Source organism: Xyrauchen texanus, chromosome 44 (assembly GCF_025860055.1).
Source record: "Xyrauchen texanus isolate HMW12.3.18 chromosome 44, RBS_HiC_50CHRs, whole genome shotgun sequence".
Taxonomy (NCBI): Eukaryota; Metazoa; Chordata; class Actinopteri; order Cypriniformes; family Catostomidae; genus Xyrauchen; species Xyrauchen texanus.
In genome coordinates this window covers 31,644,233-31,671,124 of record NC_068319.1, presented here as the reverse complement: position 1 = coordinate 31,671,124, position 26,892 = coordinate 31,644,233, and the positions used below count along the sequence as shown (strand labels likewise).

At 36.1% G+C, this 26,892-nt stretch overlaps 1 protein-coding gene across 1 annotated transcript in view; it reads left to right on the top strand.

The window, feature by feature from the left end:
• The first annotated feature begins 1,835 nt into the window (after window positions 1-1,835).
• LOC127636996 (chondroitin sulfate synthase 3-like) overlaps window positions 1,836-26,892 on the top strand; it is a 96,907-nt gene continuing 71,850 nt past the window's right edge. Inside the window, exons 1-2 of the mRNA XM_052117826.1 lie at window positions 1,836-2,988; window positions 4,464-4,747. Of these exons, the coding sequence (XP_051973786.1) occupies window positions 2,397-2,988; window positions 4,464-4,747 (876 nt within the window). The 5' untranslated portion in view covers window positions 1,836-2,396. The remainder of the gene's footprint in view (window positions 2,989-4,463; window positions 4,748-26,892) is intronic.

The following is a 26,892-nucleotide window of genomic DNA, read 5'->3' as shown; positions in this document are numbered from 1 at the left end:
ATCAAGACTTTTTCAGATACTTACAAATAAGACATTATCTACACAGACATCAAGAATGGGAAAATATCTGCTCCCCATCATCCAAGATAGAGCATTTCATCATATCAACAATTGAAGGAACAGGAAGAATTTAAAAGAAAATGATCTAGATATTAAAGAAAAGTGGGAATTAGAGATGAATACATTAACTTCTGATGAGCAATGGGAGATTTCATGTGGTCAGGGTCATAGAATATCCAGTAGCCCTAACTGGAAATAATTTGGATGGAAAATTCAAATGAGGTATTTTAAAACTCCAGCTATAACATCAAAGTGGAGCAATACCTTAGAACAATGTTGGAGGGGCTGTGGCTCAGTGGGAGACCACACGCATATATTTTGGGACTATCTAAAGCTATCAGAATACTGGCAAAATGTAGAAAAGGAAATAAATAAATATTTGTCTATAGATACAAATAGAACCATCACACTTTATATTAGGAGTACAGCCAGATGACCTTGAAGAAAATAGCTGAACATATTTTTTGAGAGTCCTCCTGCTAGCAAACAAAGTAATAACAGCCTCCCGGCTGAAGCCAAACCCTCCCACTATAACATAATGGAGGGAAAGAATTCAGGATACTTATCACATGGAATATATGACTGCATTATTACAAATGAAAGCAGATGCATTCTTGAACAAATGGACCCCATTGCCTTACATCATCTGATATGATATTTTGATATGCAGACCTTGTTTTTTTCTTTAGAATTATTTTTATTTTCTTTATAAAGGCAGTGGTTATTTGTAACATGCAAGTTACTCCACTTATTCCTCTGTACCCATGTAATACTATGTATAATGGAACGATCCTTGCTTACACCCTGTTTTCTTATGCTTTGCCTCTGATGACTGGGATCAAAAGATATCCATTGTACTGTAAATAAGATATGTTGTGATATATTGTATGACTGCACTGGATAAAAGGAAATAAAAAGAAGCAAAAAAAAAACAAAAAACAAAACCTGCATTGTTGCAGTGGCTAAAGGGGGAATATATTTGTTATGAAGAATGTTCATAATGGGGTCACATTCACTGATCTAATAACAACAGATATTATTTTGTTTATAGAATACTTCAGATGCCAAAAGTGATTTAAGGGAATTAACAGAAACAGGAATAACAGAAAAGCATCTTTCTGTCTCAAAAATATTTGCCTAAGTTACATTTTACCCTAAATGTTGCTGCCCCATAACCACCCTGACCCCCATCCATTTCTGTGAAAAGAAATGTATTTTTTTTTTATTTGATATACTTTGCAACCAGAAAAAAAGCATATTGTCCTTAAGAAGTGCCATTAGCCCCATTGTATTCTGTTCTATTCTATATTCTAAAATGTGAAACATATAATGAAACTGTAAGTGATTTCTGCACCACTGGGGGGACAAAACAGAATGTTTTATAGATCAGTGTTTCTCAATCCTTTTCTGGAATACCACTAACACTACACATTTTGGATGTCTCCTTTATCCAACATATCTGATTCTACTGATTAGCTCATTAGTGGAATGCTCCTGAATCTGAACTGAATATGTCAAAATGCGTAATGTTAGTGGAACTCCATGACAGGATTGAGAAACACTGTTATAGATAAATGAAGTGAAACATTCAAAGTCAATACATGATAAATCCCCAGCAACTCCGTTGAAGTTCCTGTCCTCCTTCGATAACCCTCGTCCGTTTGGTAGAAGAGAACGCGCAGGCTGGTATGCTCCGCCCCCTTGCCTGACGCGAAGGAAAGGACCGTTTCTTGCGTCACATCTGCGCGTTCAGAGGTTCAAACCCGGAGAAACTATCATGCCGGAGAGACGTGTTGGAAAAGTTCCGTTTCCATGCGTCAAACTGTGAAGAAAATGGCGAGTATGTGGAGACTGAAGCAGAGGGGTTATGTGAATGGATTTAACTGTAATTGTGTGGTGTGGAAACAGTCTCTTCAGTTGAGTACGACAGAACGCGAGCCTTCGGAGAATGAAAAAGGAAGCGTCAACTTTGACGCGTTTTCTTTTCAGTAAAATGGATTACTGTACGCGGCGTTGCACCTACCGAATGAATTGCAAACAACTCTCTCTTCAGCGACCAAGAGATAATTGACCAAAGATCTGATGTATCGACATTCCGATTGGGTTTAATGGAAGTACATCGCAGGTGTCGGACAAATATCGCATTTAATATGTTTTGAAGATGTTTTCCTCGCGCATAAAAGGACAACACTCGCCATAGGGTCGCGCGGCGTGCTCGCGAACGTACTTCGCCGATGTTTGATCATCAAGATCATCAGTCATTGGACACCAAGAAGCAATAGACATACATCTACTTGGATTGTTTTATATGTGTAATCTGCTGTATTGACTGTATAATGGCCTTCAGGACCAGAAGACCGTGGGTGAGTGTGATCGTAGGGTTTTTTATTGGGTTCACAGCCGCGTCGTGGCTGGTTGTGCCCAGAGTTGTGGAAATAAGTGTGAAGAACAGAAGATCCTCAATATGTGCATACTACAGTAACGCCAAGGCTCAGAAAGTTTCAGACACTGCTCGCAGTAGCTCATTTTCCAATGGCAGACACAAGCAGAAGGGTCTATTCTCCAACGATGAAGGTGAAGAAGATCTTTACAGGACAGTGAACAGCAGTGATAGAGAAGGACCGATTCCTCCGGTCAAAAGCTTCCTGTATGTGGGGGTAATGACGGCACAGAAGTATCTGGCCTCCAGAGCCGTGGCTGCCCACAGGACGTGGACTTCCAGCATCCCCGGGCGGGTGGAGTTCTTCTCCAGTGAGGGCTCTGAAAAGGTGCCCCTGCCAACTTTAGTGCCCGTCATCTCACTGGCAGGAGTGGATGATTCATACCCCCCCCAGAAGAAGTCTTTCATGATGCTAAAGTACATGCACGACCATTACCTGGATAAATATGAGTGGTTTATGAGGGCCGATGATGATGTCTACATTAGAGGTGAAACCAAGAACAATTAAAAGCAGTGCAGTTATTGAAGTATAGAGATTGCTTGTGTTTAAGATAATGAATAATGCTGCTATGTTCAGACATATCAACAATACGTTTTGTTTTCTTCTGTAAAATCATGGGAGTTTGAAGCTTTAGGGTAGATCTAACCACAACCCATTAATATTTCAATAGATATCTGGTTTAATTTTCAGTAGATAGTTCAAAGAATGATTGTCAGGTACTCAAGTGCACTTAAGAGTTCAGTCAGTGATATCGGTTGGCTATATCCAATAGGTGGTATAATTTATTTTTTAATATTTCTGTAATTTCTTTGATGAATAAAACACAAAATGTCTACGATACATTAAATATACAAATGTAATATGGGTAAAATACCTGTTCAGGTTGCTCAAAGAAACCAACGAGAAATTAGAAAATATGTGCTAATAAAGCTTGTTTTAAAGACTGTTAATCATTTTTACATTGTGACAATTAAGCTCCCATTCTTATTACTGTGAAGCTAAAATATCTCAACTATTTAAGTAATATTTGTTGGACTGCTTTTCATCTATGCAGATTGAAATAGAAATAAGTCGTTTTGTTTTGACGCTGACTACCACCTCTGGAGTCGTGAGTTCGAATCTAGGGTGTGCTGAGTGACTCCAGCCAGGTTTCTTAAGCAACCAAATTGTCCCGGATGCTAGTGAGGGTAGTCACATGGGGTAACCTCCTCGTGGTCACTATAATGTGGTTATCGGTGGGGCATGTGTTGAGTTGTGCGTGTATGCCACAGGGATTAGCGGGAAGCCTCACATGCTATGTCTCCGTGATAACGCGCTCAACAAGCCACATGATAAGATGCGCGGATTGACGGTCTCAGACGCGGAGGCAACTGAGATTCGTCCTCCGCCACCTGGATTGAGGCAAGTCACTACGCCACCACGAGGACTTAGAGCGCATTGGGAACTGGGCATTGCAGATTGGGGAGAAATTTTTTTTTTATTTTTTTTTTTTACTTTAAATTACAGTAATTTACATCATAAATTACAGCATTGAAAAATTAAATAATACAAAAAACATCTGGCTGGATAACTGTAACAAATTTGCTTAATTGTCTTGAAAATGTCACAATTTAAACAAATCTTGATGGTCCTTTTTTCTTTATGGAAAATATCATTTCTTTTTTTCTTTGATATTTGGAGTGAAATGTGACCTAGACATGTTTATGTGAGTCTAAATAAAAGACTTGCTTTCAAAACATAATAAACAGGACATTAACTCTTTTAAATTATCCACAGGTTTAAAACATCCTGAATGTACTGCTAATAAATTGAACGCATTTCTCTTTTGAATGCTAAACCTATTAAAAAATGTACTTTATTAAATGTAGATTATAGCATGTTCAAGGATATTATCAAATTGTTGATCAATAACTCTCCATTCAGAATCCTAACCTCATTTGACTGTGACTCTGTCCCCTTCAGGTGAGAAGTTGGAGTTATTTCTCCGCTCTCTTAACAGCAGTAAACCACTTTATCTTGGTCAGACTGGTTTGGGGACCACAGAGGAGCTGGGTAAACTGGCCCTGGAGCCTGGAGAGAACTTCTGCATGGGTGGTCCAGGGATGATCTTCAGTAGGGAAGTTCTCCGCAGGATGGTGCCACACATCGGGGAATGTCTCCGGGAGATGTACACTACACATGAAGATGTGGAGATAGGACGCTGTGTTAGGCGGTTTGGAGGGACGCAGTGTGTCTGGTCATATGAGGTAATGTCTGTTAACATCCTTCTGTGGTATTTGGGTTGAATGGGATGTGCAATTTCCATCTTGAATTGTTTCAGATGCTGGTTTGGATCTCAGAAATCATTTCCCATTTTAGTTTACACTTTAAACTTGTGTACATCCTACTTTGTAGTTGGTGTATTTGATGTATTGAATGTTTTATTAAGTAGTTTTTACATTTATGAAATATGTTCTGATTGACTTTGTATGTGCTGTGTCATGCAGCAGTGTGGATGGACAGATTATTGTTTATGGCTGGAATCTTTTGCACAACGTGTCTGGTTAGGACATGGTGTCGGCTGTCTCTGCTGTCAATCAGTTGTCAGATTATAGTGGTAAATGTTTTTTTCAGTTATTTTAGCCGATTGATGGATTACTGTGACATCTGGTACACACATCTGTGAAATCTGGTACACACATCTGTGAATTAGATCATTGTTGCATCTTTTGTGCACATGTCCATATTCATTTTATACATCTAGTTTAATCTAATGAAAGTGGATAATCCAGTCAAAATAAAAAAACACCTCTTATAAAAACACCACAATAGGCTCTTAAAGATTTAAGAAATCTCAGTAGAACTTCACAAATTTTTTTAAAGCACTCCTTTTATTGTGTTTTTTCCCCCCACAGAACCCCAACCACTGAAAAATAAGTAAATATGCTATTAAAAACACACATTTAATATTAACAAATTAAATAAAAACAATGCATCCTTCAAGTGTTTAAAGTGATAATTCACCCAAAAAGGAAAATTCTCTCATCATTTACTCTCCCTCATGAAATCCCAGATGGGTTTGTCTTTCTTCTGCATAACACAAATGACGATTTTTACAAGAATATTTTATCTTACTCCATACAATGTAATTGAATGGTGATCAGGTCTTTAAAGCTCCAATAAGGAGATAAAGTCCTCATAAATGTAATCCACACGACTCCAGTGGTTTAATCAATGTCTTCTGAAGTGATGTAATTGACCAAAATATAACTCCTTTTTCACTGTACATCTTGTCATTGCAGTCTCTTTAATGATCAGGATTTCAAGCTCGATTACACTTCCTATAGCACCAGATTTTGTAGTCTATTGTGCTGGATTTACACATCGCACAGATTCTATTTTTTTTTTAGATATACGATTATTGTCCTGTATGCTTACACTTTTGTAATATATTAACGGTTGTGTTGACATAAATATCAAGAGGGGCTTTTTGACCAAGAAGTGCATTGACTTGCGCAACTGCATTCACCATGCAACACGAAGTATCAAACCCTGCAAGAGTTAAGGTTGCACTGAAATGCATTATACCACATATTTATGTTCTGCTGTGTTTATATAGCAGTTGCAATGTTCTGTGTGCTGGTGGTTTGTCAAAAGACAGAGAGCTTTTAATGTTTTATTCATGCTTTCATTTCAAGCCACCAGTGCCCATGGGAATGTCATAAAATTTAACAAATCTGCACCATCTTAACTGCTGAGTATCTCCTGAGATTTCACAAACACATGCTAATGTATTTGTCCATGCCACATAATAACATAATCAAGCACTGCCAATGTAATATCGGAACAAAACTGAGTGAAACTAATGCTGACATCTACTATCCATCATGTGTGTTCAGCAGCATACTGTATGTGCAGCTAGCAATATCACTCATTTCCCTTCTGGGAAAATGTGTACTTTTTTATTTCTTAATTTTTGTCTTTTTAGCTCTTTTATTTGACAGATATGTTGTTGAATGGCAGTGAATTATTGGGAGAAGGGTGAATGGGGTCTGGGCATATCCCAGGTGCATTAACCTCAGCAGCACGACTGACAGGCTTGTGTGTGTGTGTGTGTGTGTGTGTGTGTGTTTTCAACATGAGGTAAGAGTATGATGTCACTTTCATTTATATCCTGCTGATCACTCACTCATGGCTTAGAGTTGTCACATGACTATTAATATCATAACTAGCTTAGAGCATTGATGTTGTTCTCTGCATTTACTAACTCAGTATTAAATTCACCTCAAAATTATAATTATTTAATAATTTACTCACCCTTATGTCTTCTCAAACTCATATGACTTTCTCTCTTCCATGAAACAAAAACGAAGATATTTTAATGCAGATATGATGTCTGCTTGTCCATACAATGCAAGTGTTTTTTCAAATTTTCAAGCTCCAAAAAAAGATATAAAGGTATATGGCTCCAGTGGTTTAGTCCATGTCTTCAGATGTGATATGATTGGTTTTGGGTGAGAACAGACTAAAAAATGACTCTCTTTTGTTACTATAAATTTTGACATCAGCAGTCTCCTTGGTAGGACTGGGTATCGAGTACGATACATTATAGGCACCGACAGAATTGCCTCTAAACAGTTGAGTATCGAAGAATGTCTTGTCGTCCGGTACCAAATTTCAATACCTAAGGGGATAATCTCATCAATAATCTCAGTGATTGGCTGTGTTTAGGCATCAAGGAAAAACACTAGTTTCAGAAAATGGTTTGAGTTCCAGGCCTGAGAAAGAATGTTGTAAAACAATCTTTCAAATAGTTGAACAACACACATTTTAAATGTACTTTGTTAAAGTTTAAGTTAAAATAAAGTTCAAAATTTGAATTCAAGGTGTCTTGCTTTATTGTGTAGGCTTAACCCTAGCCCTGCTTAATGAAATGTATCCCATAGTACTACCTAGCGTCCAACCAGCGGTAATCCGGTGTTCATCGTTTTCCTGCAGTTTTTTTTCTTCTTTTTTTCGACTGAAGTATCGAAAATAGTATCGTTTAAGATATCAGTATCGATATCTAAAATTTTTGAACAATACCCAGCCCTATTCCTAGGCAATCATGATTTCAAGCTCGATTACACTTCCTAGCGCTCTGTGCATGTGTCAAGGGCTAAGAAGTAATCAAGCTTGAAATCATGATCGTGCCTAGAGAGATTTGTAGTGGAGAAAAAATATGTATTTAGTCAGTTCTCACCCCAACATGATTGGATCGCTTCAGAAGACATTGGTTAAACCATAGTGGTGTATGGATTAGGGTTAACCCATCTACAACCCTAACCCTAAATATTTTCTGAAATATCTTTGCATTTCCTCACAAAGTTTTGCATTCGCTACCAACGTGTTTTGTGTGCCCTCGCAATAATTTAACCATAATTTTACTATAGTAATATTTTAGTAACAATGATTGTAGTAACCATGGTAAATTTCGTGGTTACATTGGTTTTACTACAAAACCATGGATAAACTGTTATTTGTTGTAAATCTATGATGATGTTTTGTAAGGGTTAAGCATGGTTCTTGCCACAAACAAATTATAAAAATTTTTTTTGTGGGGTGAAAACTAGGGATGCACCAATCTGATACCTGGATCGGTATCGGCTCCAATACTAACGGTTTAAACCGGATCCAAATCTGATAGTTCAGTTGGCTTATAACATGTTTGAGGAACCGGAGGAGCCATTAACCAGATCTTGAATGAAAAGTATATTAAAATACTGTGAACTAGCCTTATTTATAATTATGATAAAATAATTTGTATTACTAATTCTTTATATTAAATTACAAAAATATTAAAGTTGACTGAGATCCAGAAAAATAGCTGTGATTGAAATGATGACTGATATCTTATTACAACTGAAGTAAACAGAAGTCTGAATCCAGACACAAGTTCAAAAAAATGTGTAAAGCTTCTTTTCTACTGGAGACTTTCACTGTTATTACTGTTCCATTTGTCTGCTGCATTATCCAGTAGACTAGTAGAAAATATGTTTTTTCTTAATATGCTACACATTTATGTAATTGTTTTGTTTTTTTCTATTTTATATAGAAATAATGTGGTTTTAGATAAAAAAAATACCTCCAATCAGTTCCACACAGTGAGGTGTGTGTGTATGTGTGTGTGTGTGTGTGTGTGTGTGTATATATATATATATATATATATATATATATATATATATATATATATATATATATATATATATATATATATATATATATATATAATATTCTTAATTGAATAAAGAATAACAACAACACTGGAATCGGATCGGGAGAGAATAATACTTTTTTAAATTATTATCAGTGCATCTTTACTTAAAACCATGGTTTAAAAAGAAAAACTGTACTTGTACCACCAAGTAAAACTGTAGTGTGTGTCTGTATTATGTATAAAAAAATTTGCAGATTGATATTTATTACAATAGTTTTGGCTTTCCTGTATTACACTGGTTTTGCTCTGAATATCATGGTTAAAGGAGACCTATTATACCCCTTTTTACAAGATGTAATATAAGTCTCGGGTGTCCCCAGAATGTGTCTGTGAAGTTTCAGGTCAAAATACCCCACGGATAATTTATTATACCATGTTAGAAATGGCTCTTTTTGGGTGGAATCAAAAACACACTGATTTCATGTGTGTCTCTTTAAATGCAAATGAGCTGCTGCTCCCCGCCCCCTTTACAGATGAGGGCTGTGCCTTTACAGCTCGTGCTTCGGATACTACAGCAACAACAAATCAGAACTAATATGACTGACAGCGTAAATACCGGAGTTCTGCAATATATGTTTGAATATATATATATATATATATATATATATATATATATATATATATATATATATATATTGTGAAAACAGAGACAATGGTAACTGACAGTGAGCATGTTCGGTTTAGAAAAACGATGTAGCTCTGGTCTCTGTGAATACAGTCAGAGACAATGGTAACTTGAGCTGCATTAGCCGTGGAATCAGCTAACAAACACATTCGGAAAGTCGATTTGCAAGCATTCACAAAATATAAAGTGCGATACGTACATCTTCAGGATATAAAGCTGGAACACGTACAGTTGGTACTGATCCATGCTTGAGAATTTTTTTTTTAAATCCTGCTTTATATTAACACTCATTCACAAATCAGTCTGGTGTAAAACTCTTATGTTCACTTTTACAGCCAACAACAAAACACTTATGACGCCTACAAAGCTGAGACATTCTCACTGCACCAGCGCAGAAAAAAATGGTGGACTGTGTACAGATTACTCAGGGGATCATAATAGGGTGGAGTCCGTCACCGAAACTAAAACCATTCATTTTGACACACTGTTTTTGATTACTAGAAATATAAGATAGAGGAGTGGGTGGACTTTTAACATTGTAGGGTAGTTGTGTACACACACTGCCGACTCACATTTATGTACAAATACCATGTAAAAGTTTTGCCTAATAGGTCCCCTTTAAAATGTGGTTACTAAAGCAAAACCAGGGTTAATTAATTGTGAGGGAGCCCAAAATAATTAATAGTGTATGCAAAACATATTGTGAGGAAATGCTATTTCAGATAATAAATTCCCTCTATGTTCCCTCTAAGGGGCTCCGTAGTGTGAAGAAAAAAAAAAAAAAAAAGATTTAATATAATATTGGATCACGGCATTAACAAGCGATCACCAGCTTAAAATAAACTTCCATAAACCCATTGTAAGCAACGATAAAAACACTTACCAGAGATTATTCAAAATGAAAATCAGCCTTCCTATCTCTCGCAATCTTAACTCTGTTCATGTACATCAATTCGTGATTGTGTAACTCCTGTCCCACTAGTCCACCCCGACAGGGACGTATAAGACTACACGCTCAAAGTACAAATTAAAATAATTGACTGGCTGATGAATCCGACAGTTGCACATTAGAGTCATAATCATGTGCACTTTTTATGGATCCACAGGAAATTCTGAAGGCCCAAAGGGGTGGTTTACTAGCGTTGCTTGTAAACTGCAAGGAATAAAAATGAATTGGATAAATTTTTTATCCATGCAGTGAATGAGGTCTGGAAAGCAAAAATACACATTCAAATCAAGGTACATAATAATGAAAGAGAAAAAAGTAGTCTATTGCTTTATTTATTTAAAGCATTTTAGGCCAGCAGGGAAGTTCTTGCGGCCGAGAAAGTGTGCCACTGGATTTTACATTTGTAATGATAGATGCAAATTATACAGCTTTAATTTAATTCCATGACAACCATAAATTATTTTCTTTAAAAAGATTTTTGAGTTGAAAATGATGGCATTCAGTGATTTCTTTCGAATTTCCCACGCTCAATAACTGATGCTTCAAAAATCATTCTTGCATTTTTCTGAAAAAACAAACAAACACAACCTCATCTTTGTATAACATTATACTTGTGTTGTATTTAAATCAGCAGAATAAGCAACAGGGTTCAGCCAAAGGTTTTAAGTTTGCAAGGCATAAAAGCACAAGTACATGATCAATGAACGTAGTAGGCTATGTTGAGACAACGCAGAACTGGCCTTCTCAAGATCATTTTACAAAATATATGATGTCAAGATGAATTTGTTGCGAAAGCATTTCTGTTCTACAAAAATTCAGGTTAAGCTAATGTCGTAAACAGAAGGATGTGTAGTACTTCTCCTCCCACCAGTCCTCTGGTGCTCTTCTGAAAGCATTCATTTCACCATCTGCAATTAAACAGTGAGCTGAAACACATGTCGGGTGGATGGTACTGCCTGTCCAGACATGCCAAACATTTCCTTCCGTTTGCAGTCTTGCATTCAACTTTCAGGAAGAATTTGAATAGATGGATAATATTTGAGTTTTTGGGCTCGTATCCTAATATTCCAAAACAACAATTTTCTCTGTAAAAGTCTGTAATCCTGCAACAGTGAGACATTGCTATTGATCAGCCAATGATAATGTGGTGCAGACTTCTCTAGACTTCACTCTGTCCTCACACACACACACACACACACACACACACACACACACACACACACACACACACACACACTGCAAATAGCTTTTACTCTCCGTTGTCTTCAGTGTGTTCAATAGCATCAATGATAGATTCAACTGAATCTCATTTGAGGTCTTATTGACCTTGTTTACACCTAGTATTAAGATTGGCGTGGTCCCATCACATGTGGTCAGTGTTAAAAACAGGTAAACGGATGCAAAACGTTTTGTGATTAGATCGCAAAATGCTATGCCTTTTTCACGCATGATTATCTATATATTTGGGGATTTTTGTCAGATTTAAATCGGGCTGCTCGTTGCACAATAGTCTTTGTCATTTTAAACGTGTGTGAGTGGCAGGGTAAATTAAAGGGGGTCGCACATAGACGTATATCATTTTAATATATCGATAAAATAATGTGCAGATGGATAAATATCAATATTTTATGACATCCCTTCAAAAACACAGATTGGCATAGGGTTTGGGAAACCTGTTTGGAAACGTTCATTGCTTTTGGAATTCTGTTTGCTTGCACTAGTGCCACAGAAATGACACACTTCAGATTTAAGATTAGATGTTTAAAGGGGTCATATTGATCTTTTGAAATAATAATTTATTATTGAACTATTATTCTCATGCTTGATGTTAACAAGAAGTATGTGTTTATAGATATTAAGCATTAATAATCTTTATTTCATTCATTAATCTATTTGAGATCAACATATATAACAAAAATGTCATGTGTAATACAAGATTAATTTGTGAAAGAAATTATAATAGGTATATTAGAACATCTTTATTATTTATGTATAAAATATTTAAGCTAGAAAATGCAGTGTTGGAGCAGCCCTGTGTTGTGCTGATGGGTTGAAATGGATGACCAGTCTGTTTTTCAGGCAGATGACAATATCTTCTTGTTCATACTGCTGTTTGCTCAAGGATATACAATACATCCGTAACAAACATTTTGCTGAGTTTATATCACATGAGAAATCTGCTGAGGTTAAATCACATGTAACACGTTAACAACCGATATAAGCCTGTTGTGTGCGTGTGTGTTCGGGAGAAGACACAGGAGCTTCTGCCCCCGGCCGGCTGGTACAAATAAAGCACTTAGGAAAATACTGCGCTGTGTCCTATGTGTGTTTGGAACACTCTCACTCGTGTGAATTCCAGGTGGAGAATTTCCATGACAAGTTCATGCTGAAGGGTTTAATGTGGATTTATACAGTGCAGCTCTAAACATGCTTCATGACAATATTATTGACTAGATAAGAATAGTGAAGCAGTTCAATGTAAAAATCCAATTATACTGCTGATCTTCCAGCTCTGTTCAGTTTGTGATGTTTCACTCTGAATGCAGAATTGTGCTGCTGTAGGTCAGTACTGATGTAAGGCTTGATGATTACAGCAGCTGTGGTGCGTCAGGGGCCGCTAGAGCCTAACGGGCCCTGTGGAGAGTTTGTTTACCATGCAGCTAAGTTCTGTGTTGGTTGGTCAGAGAGCTTATTTTAGAAAGAAAAAGTAATGTTCATGAGCCTTTGTTAAGGGGAATAAGGTAAACCCTGGAATTGCAATCGATCCTAAAGATTTCTGTGGGATTTCTGGGAAGACTGTTTGTCAGATATGAGCTCATCGTGTCCTCTGTGGAACTCGGACTGTAGTACATCAGGATGTGTTTGGATCAATCTCGATCAACTGAATTCATGATGAACAATGAACCGACTATAAACCTGCCATAAAGACTTTAGAGAGCGTTTCAGCAGAGTAAACAGCGATTATCATTTCAGCAGTACAGTTCATCTATAACCCTACAGTTCTGACTAAAGGAGATTTGCTTTATAATCTGAGCGTCTGTGCTGGAATTAACAGTGTGCTTAAACTCATAGAGATAATAGTTTCGAATCAGTTGTAGTATGATGGGAATTTTCATCTCAGCCCTTAACATTGTGAGTAAATCACTCGTATGCGACCAAATATGCTAAAAATGTCAGATATGTGTCAAAATATTGTATCTGTGCATTAGACCTTGGAGTGTAAATGCATCCTGAAACTGCTTATGTGATGCGTAGTATAAAAAACTCTTCTGGTATATGCATCATCCTAGACCTAGAACATTTGGCCTCCTGCCTGTAGTGAAATGGCTCATCAAATTGAATTACTTCCTCTTTTGAGCGTGCCAACCTTGGGTAATGCTATTCATGCTCGCTTGCTGACTATCAGTTTTTTTTTCATAATTTCATATACTTCATCTACTCTATAGAAATTCAGCGCTGTAATTTTAAAATGCCTCAATCACTATTGTAGACCGCATATACCGCATGCCGCAAATCTGATCTTGTGTGCTGGTTCTGAGCGCTACCAATATGTTATACTTATTTTGTGCAATCTGGCAACCATTCACAAGAGTGCACTTTTTGGACAACCAAATGGGGAAAGTCTCTCACTTTCCCCATTGAACAAATTTAGCGATCTGTAGTGCAATATTCTGCTCAAGGAACATGTTATACGGCTTCTCTCTGTCCATTCTTGAGGCTGCTTGTGATGTTTGGTGCTACTAATTTTTCATGTAAACCTTCTCAGTGATGAAATTAAATATAAAAGTAGATCTTGGCATCATTGACATGTGAGCAAAAGCAAGCCAGAGATGAATATGTAGATGTATTTTTTTATTTGTGCAATTTATAAATGTTGAAGTCCCTTCACACCTGTATGTTAATCTAACTCTTTCAGTGATTATTTATCATAGTCATGCAGCCGGTGTTATTCAGTTGTGTGCTGAAAGTCAAACCATCGAGGAGACCCGCATCATGCCACTTTTAGCATGTAAACTGGTAATGTTTTAGAACTGGCCTGCTTTGCAAAAAACATTAAAAGTTCTATAAATAATAAAAAATATATATATATATATATATATATATATATATTATTAAAACAGACCTCTGATGTATAGAGTGTTAAATTGAATAATAAATTAACAGGGAAGTAGAGATGGCAAAATAAATTTGTAATCTCTGCCTTTATTCCGTTTTTTAATGCCTGATAGAAAAGTATCTATCTTTGTAGAGCAATATAATACTTTAGGCAACTGCAGAATAGTCTCACTAGTCACAGATACTTCAGAAAATTGAATACACAACTATTTCTGGGCTTAAAAGATACAAAAACCAAATCAATGCAGAACATTGTATCCCTATCCACTACTTAAAGCCTGATGTGGCCCCTTTACCAAAATAGTTGCCCACCCCTAAAGGCTTCTCATCTGCACATTCAAATGAGTGTAACTGTTATTTAAGACTACTGACTATGGTAATGAGGAGCCTTTCCTTCTGTGTAATATGTGTGTAAATATGTAATATTAGGTAACAAACAGGATAATAATGGGCTCATATAAGTAAATATGTTCTTAAATTTTTAAAAGGGGGAGAGACAACTTCCTGTAGATTTTGTGTTGACATCAACAACAAAAATAATGTCACTTGATGCATGTCCTTGTACTGGAAAACCATGAACAGAACTAAGCAACATAAAAGGAAATGCGACCCAGGATACATTAAATACAGGTTATGTTTAATCTATGGCAGGTCGACACTTGATGTCCAATGTAAAATCTGTCCTGAAAAACCAGTTGAGAATCACTGAGTTAAAGATACAGACAGGAGCAGTATATATTAATTATTAATAATCATAGGACATTACTTTAAAAGCTCACACAGCTGATGTTATTTTTCATTTAGTAGTTCATTTAACATGTTTTAGTTATATAACATTTTATAGTTACACAATTTTTTTATCATGTTTATAATTCTGTTTATTATAATTTAATTTATTTTCAAAAGGGAGACTTTTGTACAATTAATCAATAAAATAAATGGTTTCAAGTTTCAAATATAATAAAGTGTTTGCTCAAAAATAAATACATTTATAAAATAACCCTTCTGTTTTCACTGATAATAGTAATTGTGTAATACCGTATACCGTGATGCCGTGATATTTCCTGAGACGGTTATCATACGGTGAAAATCTCACCGTTGCAACACTAATAAAGAGTACTGATCAAAAACAAGTCTTGTGCTATATAAAGAATAATATTCTATTTTAACAACATTTCATATTTGTTGTGATGTCATAATATCAAATGGTTAAATTGTAGAGATGCAACGATTGCAATTTTCTTGGCCGATTCCGATTTTTCTTTTCAAGTGTGACCTGCCGATACCGATATTTTTCCAATTTTCTTTCTAAGAACTATTATTGACCGTATATACAAACAAAATCTACCTTTCTTCAATGCAAAATTTTATTTTCATAATAAAATAAATGATTAAACATTACAATTTTCCCCAAACTGCACCAAGTTACAGGATCTTCTCTCACTTAAACAACTCTCAAAATAAAGTGCTCTGTGACTGGAAAGAGGTAGAAATAACAATTAACTGCAAATGAGTTGCTTTATATAACAGATGTCATTTTCCACTATTTTTATAAATGGACCTTTTTCTCTTTATTACTCATCTAACAAAACAATTCCAAAGATCTGAAAAACTGAAGTGTCCAATACGCTCAACTTACGTTAGAGGTCCAAATATCAGTTGTAAAACAGCACTGCTTCGGGAACGACTTGTAACCATACCTGTCAACACTCCCGTTTTTCCCGGGAGTCTCCCGTTTTGTTATTTCTCCCCAAAAAACTCCTGTAATTTGTATATGAATTACAGTTATATGAATAATCACATCAATATATTATTCCAAGGTTGTCCAGTTGCCAGATCTTGAATGAAAAGCATCCTACTCACACAATCGACACATAGAAATTACAAATCATTTGACCACAATCTGGCAACCTATAACCCAGTTGCGCTGTTGATATCTGCGCAGGTAGTAGACGCGGGATGTTAAATCAAGCATCACTGGTAGAGGGGAGGAGAAGACTCAGCTGGTGCTCCGGTGAAAAAAACTAAATATACATGTACATTTAACATGATGGATGGAAGAATTAATTTCATATCCCGAAGCCATATCGACAATGCCCACGCCTTTTGCAATGTGTGTTGCACTGATTTTAATATCGGACACGGTGGGGAAAATTACGTTACTCAGCACATTAAATCACAACGGCACAATTTGTATAGTATTTAGCCTGCCTCTGCCATCCAGCACCCCACTTCCCTCTCCGGTTTGTGTACCCAAATGTTGACAGATAACAGGCTGCGTGTGTTACATGACACGAGATTAAACAACTCGGGCAACGCGACGTCGGAAAGTACCTCCTACTCTGTATCGAGGAAATTTATCCGATTTCTGAACCCTCTGTCCTCCACTATGGAGAACAGCTGGTCATCCAGGGCCATGAATTCCATAATTTTCCTCGTAATTGCTTTGGTCTTTTCGCTGCTCATACCAAGGAATGATAGGAGAGGCTGCTGACTTGTGGCTGTCTCTGAGCTCTGGCTAGCTTTAGCCGCTTTCACTTTTTAGCTTCTTTTTTAAAATGGGCATTTTCAGCTGGGTGATGGTGTTTTAAATGTCTAATTAGGTTTGTTGTTCCGAAAGTTATTGTGGTGGTTCCCCCACGGTTTACTTTGGCCTTACAATTATTACAAATTGTGAACTTTATGTATTCTTCACTCACAGTGAAGATCTTCTACGCCGATGACATGTTTACATGCGGCTGTGACGTTATTGCCTGCGCCGCTGGCAACAAAACGGACCGGCTTGGAATCGGAAAGATGTGAGGCTGACCGGCCGGTCACCGGTCCGGCCGAGCATGCGGAAAATCGGCTAATTCCGGTCCCTGGCCGGTCGATCGGTGCATTTCTATTAAATTGTTTAATTGATTTATAGGGCTAATCAAATTGATATGAAAAAAATATCTTTTTTTTTAATTCAGCTTTGTGCTAGGCAAAGAAAACCAATTCATGCATATCCAGGTTGGTTTGGCTTGAAAATGTGATTTGCATGGAGAGTTTAATGGGTGTTGTTGCGAATGTCAAACAAATGTCAAATCTAAAACTTTACTGCACTCACAAATACAGGGCATATGTGATTTTGGATATGAAGTTTGAGGTTACTGCAATGATCAAAATGTAAAAATAAAAAACAATTACAGCAATCTTAAGAAACCTGCACAGAGCGAGCACAAACGAACGAGTCAGAAAATGAGTGCATTGGACATGAGGTAAATGCATGACTGACGTCACAGATCTGGGAGATTTGTTATTTCTTTGTAATGGAATTAGTTTGTTTCTTTCAACAGCACAAATCAAGCACAAACGAATACCACCGGTTTGGATCGATTTGGACGACATGGGGTGGAAAGTGACGTCACACAGCCCAAAAAAGAATGCTTAATATCTCAAACACCAAACCAGCACAACCGTTAATTATTGCGGCACAAATCAGCACAAACGACTGAAATAGTTTTGGTGATTAATTATATGGTGTGTCAACTTCACGGAGGTTTCCTGCACTCGTGGTATCTGCATGACACCTGTGATTGGTGGATCTAGTTAAAAAGTTTAGTCGGTATCTCCTGAAGAGCATCGTGAGCGCCTCATTCCAAATAGGTTGAAATGCTCTCATTTCCTCTTCTGTCCACAAAAATCCTGGTGCCATAGGATTGTTATAGATTTGTGTTGTTCAGGCTGAATGATTAATCAAAATAATGTCGAAATTGCAATACGAGGTAGCGCGATTAATTAAATAAATAAATGGTCTGCGCGCACTTCTGGCCACGCTTGCCGAGTGTGTGTACATACAACAGAGCTGTGCACAAAGCACGCATGGGGCTAATGAGATGAGCGGCCCTCTAAATTCAATAATTGTACATTTTCCATGTTTTTAAATATGCTTGGCTGCTAAAAGTTACTATCCAAATCAAAAGTAACCCCATTACATCGGGTTTTTCCGGACAGAAGAGTGGATGAGAGCATTTCTCTGCAGTAAATGGCCATTGTGAACTTAACTACAAACAAACGTCTTCATGTTTCGTCAAAATAAAAGTGCCTCCAAAATAAAGGCTTAAAGGTTTAACCTGAATGCAATTAGCACATAAATATGCTACTTGGTAGTTGTAGTAGTAGTAGTGATTTACAAAAATATTTCTATACTAATTTCTTAACTAATTATTTGGTTATAAAAAATGATAGGGAAAAGTGGTGAGTCCCCATCACAAAGTGGAACCCCCCTGTTTTACTGTATTTTAGTCTGGTTCTTTTTAAGAGGACTCAAATATAAACACTCTTTCTTAAACAGTTTCTATTGGCAGAAGAGCATGTTTGCTCATGACTTTTGGTAAAAAGAAACGTACTATTTAAAAAAACTTCAACACAGATGAAGAGTTAGAATTTATTAAAGGGGTTATAAACTGTTTTTTATACTATCTTCCCTAATCCAGTCCAGTGATATTGTTTTAAACATTTTTGCACCAAAACAGTCAGAACCCAGAGGTTCATCTTCCTCATAAACGTCATGCAGGCCATCTAATTCAGCAAACTCAATTGGAAGAGATTGAACACATTACAGATAACATGTAGCTTGTGGCCGAAGAGTAGTTTCCCAGAACTCTGTTAGTGTCTTGAAGTAAAAACTAAAATACAGTATTTTTATATATATATATATATATATATATTATTATTGTATATTCAACGTTCTTTGTTATCTGTTAATATAAAAGGCCAGTTTGGGATTGAAAAAAGTAATTAAACTTGTTATTAAGAGAACAACAATAAAGTTTGTTTGTTTATCTTTCAACCCGTCCACCTGTCTGTCTGTCTGTCTTTCTGTCCATCTTTCTTTCTGTCTGTCTTTCTGTAAAAATGTCTAACTTCAAGCATTTAAAACTATTTTAAACTTTCAGAAATGGATTAGTCAGACCAGCATTATAGTTTGTTTTGACAAACTTTACTTGTATAGTTTAATCACTACTTTTGAACCATCTTTTTCCCCAACCACCTAAGCCAAGTTATTTGTTTGTAGTGTAGGGCAAACATGCAGTTATAGAAATGAATAGTAATAAACATTTTTGTTTGACAGCACTTTTATACAAAGAATAAAGCCTAACATTCTATTTTTTTATACCTGTTAACCTATTTTTTTTCAAAATAATGAAATTAAGCACGTTGCATGAATTCAATAAATAATAATTTTGAAAGGTCCGAAGCAAAATAAACGTTATTGTTAAATTTACTTCAAAATCAGCAAAGATTTCACATAAATATGAGTGCATCAAAACTATTGTAGCTATTTTGGAAAATGAAGGTCTTCTAATTCCAGAAGAGCATGCAAACTTGTATGTACTTGCCAATGTTTACAAAGGCAGTGTTTTATTGGTTCATTTTGGGCCTTGTCCGTCCGTCCTTTATCGGGGGGGAGGGTGGCCAGGGTGGCCAGCAGGGGTAAGCGATCTGTCTGTGGTGGCACAGAAATATTTTTATTTGTTACTATTTTTTATATTTTTGTTACGTTCCTGTGGGTGTGCCTGTGTTTTATTTTGGGTGTGCTTGTGGCTACTGGATTTCCAGAGGCAATTCCTTTAAGAAAAATCTCGGCGCCTGTTATCATCAAAGCATGGGTGAAATTCGTTTGGACTCCCTAAAATAGTACAAACTGACCAGGGTACAAATTTTTTATCAAGAATATTTAAACAAGTACTCAAGTCTTTGGCAATTACTCACGAGTTTCAAGTGCATACCATATGCAAAGTTAGGGCGCACTTGAACGCTTTCACCAGACATTGAAGGCGATGCTACGAAAATATAGTCTAGACACGGCTAAGGTTTGGACTGTACAAGAATCTCTGGGGTTTAGCCCAGCCGAACTCGTATTTGAACATCAAGTAAGAGGACCGCTAAAAGTTGTAAAAGAACAGATTTTTAAGTTCTAACACTAATGTACTGGATTAGGAGATACAGTGACACCCGGGACGGTGAGCTTTGGCGACCCTGGTGTGCGCACATATTAAGTTTGTAGATTTGTACAGAGATTATTTCACCTCTAAAGCACTGATGCTATTTCAGGTTGCAATGTGTGAAGCATTAAATCACACATCAGGTTTGCTTTTAGCGACTGGTTTTGCAGTAATGATCCATTAGTTATTGACCGGGATAATGATCAGCAACTTGTCTGCAAACGATATTGCCTATCTAGTAGTCCTGTTTAAACTAATGACATTACAATGACTTGTGTTTCTGTGTTCTCTTCAAAGTCATCAAGAGTTTCACTTGTTTGAGCTAATGAACTCTGTTATTTCCATGTCCATTAATCAAAATGGCAGAAGTTCCAGCTCATTGAGAAGTGTTTAATTTAGCAGTTAACTGGGATGTGACGAAAGTAAATTAGAACAAAAGTTATTTATTTGTTTCATGTCTGTGGAGAAAAGCTATGTCAGCCATTGAATATAATACATGTTGATGTCATGTGATCAATAACACACCATTTAAAACACATTCAGGTTTGTGCAGCCTTCACAGTAGCCCTTCCATACACGAATCGGACTCTTTTACTTTAGGTTGATACCCATTTCATGCTGATGTTTATGGACAGATATACAGTACATGTGTTCATTATATTTTTCTGCCTCGAACCACTGCTTTATCACCTTCAGTGATGATTGCGTTTATGTAGATGATGCAGGTTTCCTGTGGCACATCCTGAGTCATCCATCACGGGGTGTCATCACTGTCAATAGCAGGAAATTGTCACAGCAGTTTTGTCACGTTTACCCTCTTGTTAACATGAGATTCTTTGTGTGAATTACAAAGTCCAGTCATTTTATTTGTGAAGTGCTTTTCACAAAACACATCATTTCAAAGCAGCTTACAGAAAATTGTGCTATAATGTCTTTTAAGTTGAGTAGTTTCATTGAAGAATGTCTTTAAAAATCATGCTTTTAAAATTAGGTCCCCAGTGAGCAAGCCAAAGGCGACTGTGTCAAGGAGCCCGAAAATCCACAAGATGTTAATGGACAAAAAAACCTTGGGAGAAACCAGGTTCAGCTGGGGGAGCCAGTTGCTCTCTGACTATATACAGCATGAATATATTGCCAATATTAGTTATAAAATTAGTAATGCAAGTCATGGATTGAATTGAGCACTGTACTTTGTTAATTGACTGATAAAGAAATTGAGTTGGTCATTTATCATCTCTGTATTCCGTATTATTACTGCGATACAGATAGAAGAGAGGGCTGTGAATTATAATTCAGACATGGATCTCCAATGAGTTGTTCCATTGTGTCAGTTTATATCAATTAATACAGTATATGACACATGAACACAAATGCTATGATGGCCATGACATGCCCAGATGAGTTTTTGTAATGGGTTTTTTAATGCCCGATCTCGAAATGCCATATTTAGAGTGCAGTGTGGTTGATGGGTGATGTAATGCTGATATTATAATAATAATAATAATAATAATAATAAATTGAATTTGTATAGCGCTTTTCTCGAACTCAAAGTCGCTTTACAGAGCAAGTGAAAAAAAAAAAAAAATGATATTATTCAGGGACATATAGTGTTGGGAGGGGCGGGGGGCTGTGGATAGGCAGAGGTGAATAGATGGGTCTTGAGGCAGGACTGGAAGATGGTTAAAGACTCAGGTGCAGATCTGATATACTGAATATATACAGTATATATTTACTGTAGAATACAATTGAACGACAGCAGATAAGATCAACAAAACATTTTAAAATTCTGGGCCGAAACCGAAAATCCAGGATGCACTTGGCCGAAAACCAAAACCAAAACTTACTTTTTTTTTTTTTTTTTTTATTATTTAAGAAAAAAATAATAATTATTGTGTGTATAATTGTATTAATATTATACTTTTTCATTAATTTCATGAATTTAATGAATCTGAATTGAAAAACTACAAACCAATAAAATAAATCACACTTTTATTGAAAGTAACACATCAATATTGGACAAAAAATTTATTAAAACATTATTAAATATTATTCTTCATTCAGTTCTGTAAAAATCTAATTTGACAGATTTTATTAACAATTATCCAAATAATGTAAAGTTTTAGAAAACTATTATATGCAAAACAACAGTCAAGTAATGAACTTAGCTAGCATCTTTCAAAAGGCTAGCATCTTTCAAAAAGTTTCAATATGCAACAGTAATTTTAATTAAAACAAAAGGCAGAACACAGAACGGCAGAGGGCCTCTATTCCACTGATCTATATATATATAACTATAATATATATATATATATATATATATATATATATATATATATATATATATATATATATATATATATATATATATATATGAGAGATCAGTGCTCTATTCTGTTTATGTAAACGTATGCACACTTTAAGTGAACATTATTGTGCAAAACAACAGTAATTGAACTAAATCCAACCTCAACTGTAAACGACAGATGTATCCTCAAATGAAGAACAAGTGTAATGTAATTGCTATACACATCGAATTGGACTGCTTTCTATTTAAAGTACGAGTGACAGGTTTCTCTTCAAGAACAAAAGTTGCTAAACTTTCTGACAGTCAGAAAGCTCATCACTGAACAGTGTCTCACTCTCTGTGCTGCTGCATGGGCAGATAAATACCTGTGCGCAATCCGCGCAAGCAAAGGAAAGCGGTCTTTGTTTATGCGACCGTAGTCGAGGAGATTGTCGCTTCTGGCAATGGGTAGTTCAGCTAGATACGTCTGAGTTGTGGTGTAACTGCGCTAGTTGTGGCACTGCTGTGGATCGGGGCACATTCCTGTAGAAACTCTTGCTGTACTCTGTGTATATATATATATCTTGAAAGTTCTGCTGAACAAACACTGCAGATCGCAAATTTGATGTCCTTATCAGAAACTTTGAAGAATTTCCACACCGCTAACATGATCGGCCTTTGTTTGGTAGCGCCGTGATAAGGGCTAGATCGATCCAGAATGAAATCTGAGCACTGAGGGGCGGGGCGAGGACGTATATATTTTCGGCTCATATTTTCTGCCTTTTTTCTCTTTCGGCCGAAAACCGAAAGTGCCATTTTCGGCCGAAAATTTTCGGCGGCCGAAATTTCGGTGCATCCCTAGTAATTATTTTACACAATACTTACTCAAAATGTGTCAGTCTGGATAAGTTGCTCAAACAAACGAAATGTTTTTGTAGCTCCACAGAGTCACAGACAGTGTTACATTTTTATGTAAAATTAGCTTATATAATATTAATTATATAAATGAAATATATAATACAATATAAATGTTACTGATTATTGTTATAACATTATCTGCTGCAATAATGTTTTCAAAGCAACTATTAGTTTTAGTGACAATAAGCATGTTGCGATTATTAAATAATCGTCTGATTGTGGTTATTTAAGATAACCGTGATTATTGTGCACAGCATATTCCAATCACATTTTAATGCTCAAATAAGAGAATTTCAAGCTAATATATATATATAAATGCCATCATTTGAGTGTCACTGAGCCACACCGCAGACGTCAACCGGAGCAGCTCCTGTCCGGAAGAGCGCGAGAAGCACTTCTCAAGCAAACTGATGCGAGCGGCATCAGCAGAGGCTCATGCCAAACTCCCATGACAATATAAACGAACAAATATAATATGGTCTTCGGAAGCGTGAACACATTACACCTATCTTAGCCTCACTACACTGGCTACCAGTTCACTTCAGTTGTTTTAAAAATTCTCTTATTTGTTTATAAGTCCTTAAACAACTTGGCTCCATCTTATCTCTCTGATGTACTTGATATATATATAATCCCTCCAGAGCTCTTAGATCGAGGACTCAAAGACTGCTTATTGTCTCTAGACTGAAGCAAAGTGGTGCCATAGCTGGACCCAAACTTTGGAACAGTTTGCCAGTACACAAGATCTGCTCCGACTTTGTCGTTTTTTAAATCTTTGCTAAAAATGCCATATATTTTTTACTAAATGAAATATATATTTTTAAATGAGTTCCAGAAACAACCGTGTTAATGTAAAATTACAAAACTGAAAGTTAACCAGAAAGAGAGACCTATTTGATGTATTTAAACATATTGTTCATATCATTCATAAGTTTAAGCCTTTAAAGGGAATCATACATCCCTATTTGATTTGATTTGATTTGATTTGATTTGATATATTAAGTTAAATATGTAAAAATCATTTAAGATGTATGACACGCATACACCTTAAGAAATATGACAATTTATATGACAATTAATAGTCATAATCGCAATTATTTGTTTGACAATTAATTGCCAGTCAAATTTCTAATCAGTCTGAGCATGTCAGAATTAAAGACTGACACATATACAGAGGATGCAGTGACATGTACAACTATCTATCTGTTATTATTAAGAGAATGTGTATACATTTAGTCATAAAGGAAAATGAGCAATTTGTCACACAAAAGCCAAAAATATCTGTTGTATCACACCGCCGAGTATCAAGTGTATTTCGAGTAGTTCAAAAGCTAAATCAGAAGAAAGAAATAGACTTTTGAAAAAACTATTTATTAAATATTAAGGGCTTTTATGCTTGTGATCTCTGCCTTCATATTTACAGCTTTCATTGTTCAGGAATTTTGTAATGGAGAACTATATCTGGCAGTGATAGTTTTAGGTCATTGTGGTTTATTTTAAATGGATGTATTTTAGTTCATTTTTGGCTGTTCTTAGACAATATTGAGCCGTGATGGAGCTATACATTACATTCAGCTCTTCCTGCAGAACATTTTAAAAGAAGTTGCATCTGTAATGTTTTTACAGATGGTGGCTGCTGCCATTATCATGTTTGCTCATTTGTAAGTTGGTCCGCTTTAATGAAGACTTGTTTCTCCATCACTTTTTGTGAAACTCCACCAACTCATTTATTGTACTGCATCTGAGTGTATGAATGTTACCAAAACTCACCTCAAAAGTCCATGTGCAGAAAAATATAAGTATACAAGTCATAACTTTAACTTGTGAACTAATGTCATCCTTTATTGATAATATGAAATTGTCAAACTGACCATCTCTACAGTGTTTTGGGGAACTTCTAGGTGGTTGCTTGTAGGGATGCACCGATCCCACTCCGATACTGACGTTTTTAAACGGATCGATTATTGGTCCGACGAGCCCTATCCAAATCCAATACTGTGTTTTAGTCATGTTCATACTGTAATACTCAAAAAATAACATAAAAGAACCATATAAACACAATTAATGTAGTTCATATGACTTGTGCATTTTATTCAAAGCCACTTAAAGATGTTTGATAGCTCTGTGAATTACAAAAGGCTGTGTTGAATAAGTAAATATATAATATGCATACGCAGCTCCGGCGAGTCAGGGATGGTGCTGCTCTGTTTACACACACACTCGCTGCTATTTTTAGCCTTCGCGTAATATTTGAGCGCTCCTCATGAACAACATCTCGGATGTAGATGCTCACATGTTCGGTTCACTTATAATATGCATTTAGAATGGCACTGGAGGAGCATTTTACCAGAATTTGAATAAGAAGCAAATTAAACTAATGTGATTGCCTGCAGTCACATACATGATTTCCTGGAGAGTTTAGAATGTCAAAATAAAAATTAAAGCGTGAGGGTGTACAAGTTAAAGGTGCACGATTGAGATATATTACTATGTATTACTATTATAATATATTCTTCTTATTATTATTATTATTATTTGTTTACAAATTATAATAATATTTAAGTTGAATGGGTTCCAAAAGATAACTGAATGAAAAGTGAGCTGATATTTTACAACTAAATTAACAAAAAAGAGATCTGAATCCTTTAAAGTCTAGATGCAAGCTGAAAAACAATTGGCTTATTTTCTACTGATGACTTACACTGGAATTACTGTTAATTTTGCTGCTACATTATCCAGTATACTAGTAAGTAATAAAGTGTTTCCCAATAATCTATACATTTAAATGAAATAATGTGTAGTTAAAGGTTTGTGTTTCTTTACATATTAAAGAGTACACCCAATAAGTTCCACACAATAATGTAAAGATATTCTAAACTGACTATGCAAAAACCAACACTGGTATCGTATTGGGATCAGCCAATAATGAGATTTCTGATATCGGAATCGGATTGGAAGAAAAAAAGTGGTATCAGTGCATCCCCAATTGTTAGGGTTTTCTGAGTGGTGTCCAGGGCCGAAGTAAATTAATAAGGTATGCACATTCCATTTACACTTTGCCACATAATGTGTCTTTAGAAAACAAATCGCTATATGCAAATATAACTGTGTCTGCTCACGTAATTATTAGGGATGCACCGAAATTTCGGCCGCCGAAAATTTTCGGCCGAAAGAGAAAAAAGGCTGAAAATATGAGCCGAAAATATATACCTCCTCGCCCCGCCCCTCAGTGCTCAGATTTCATTCAGGATCGATCTAGCCCTTATCACGGCGCTACCAAACAAAGGCC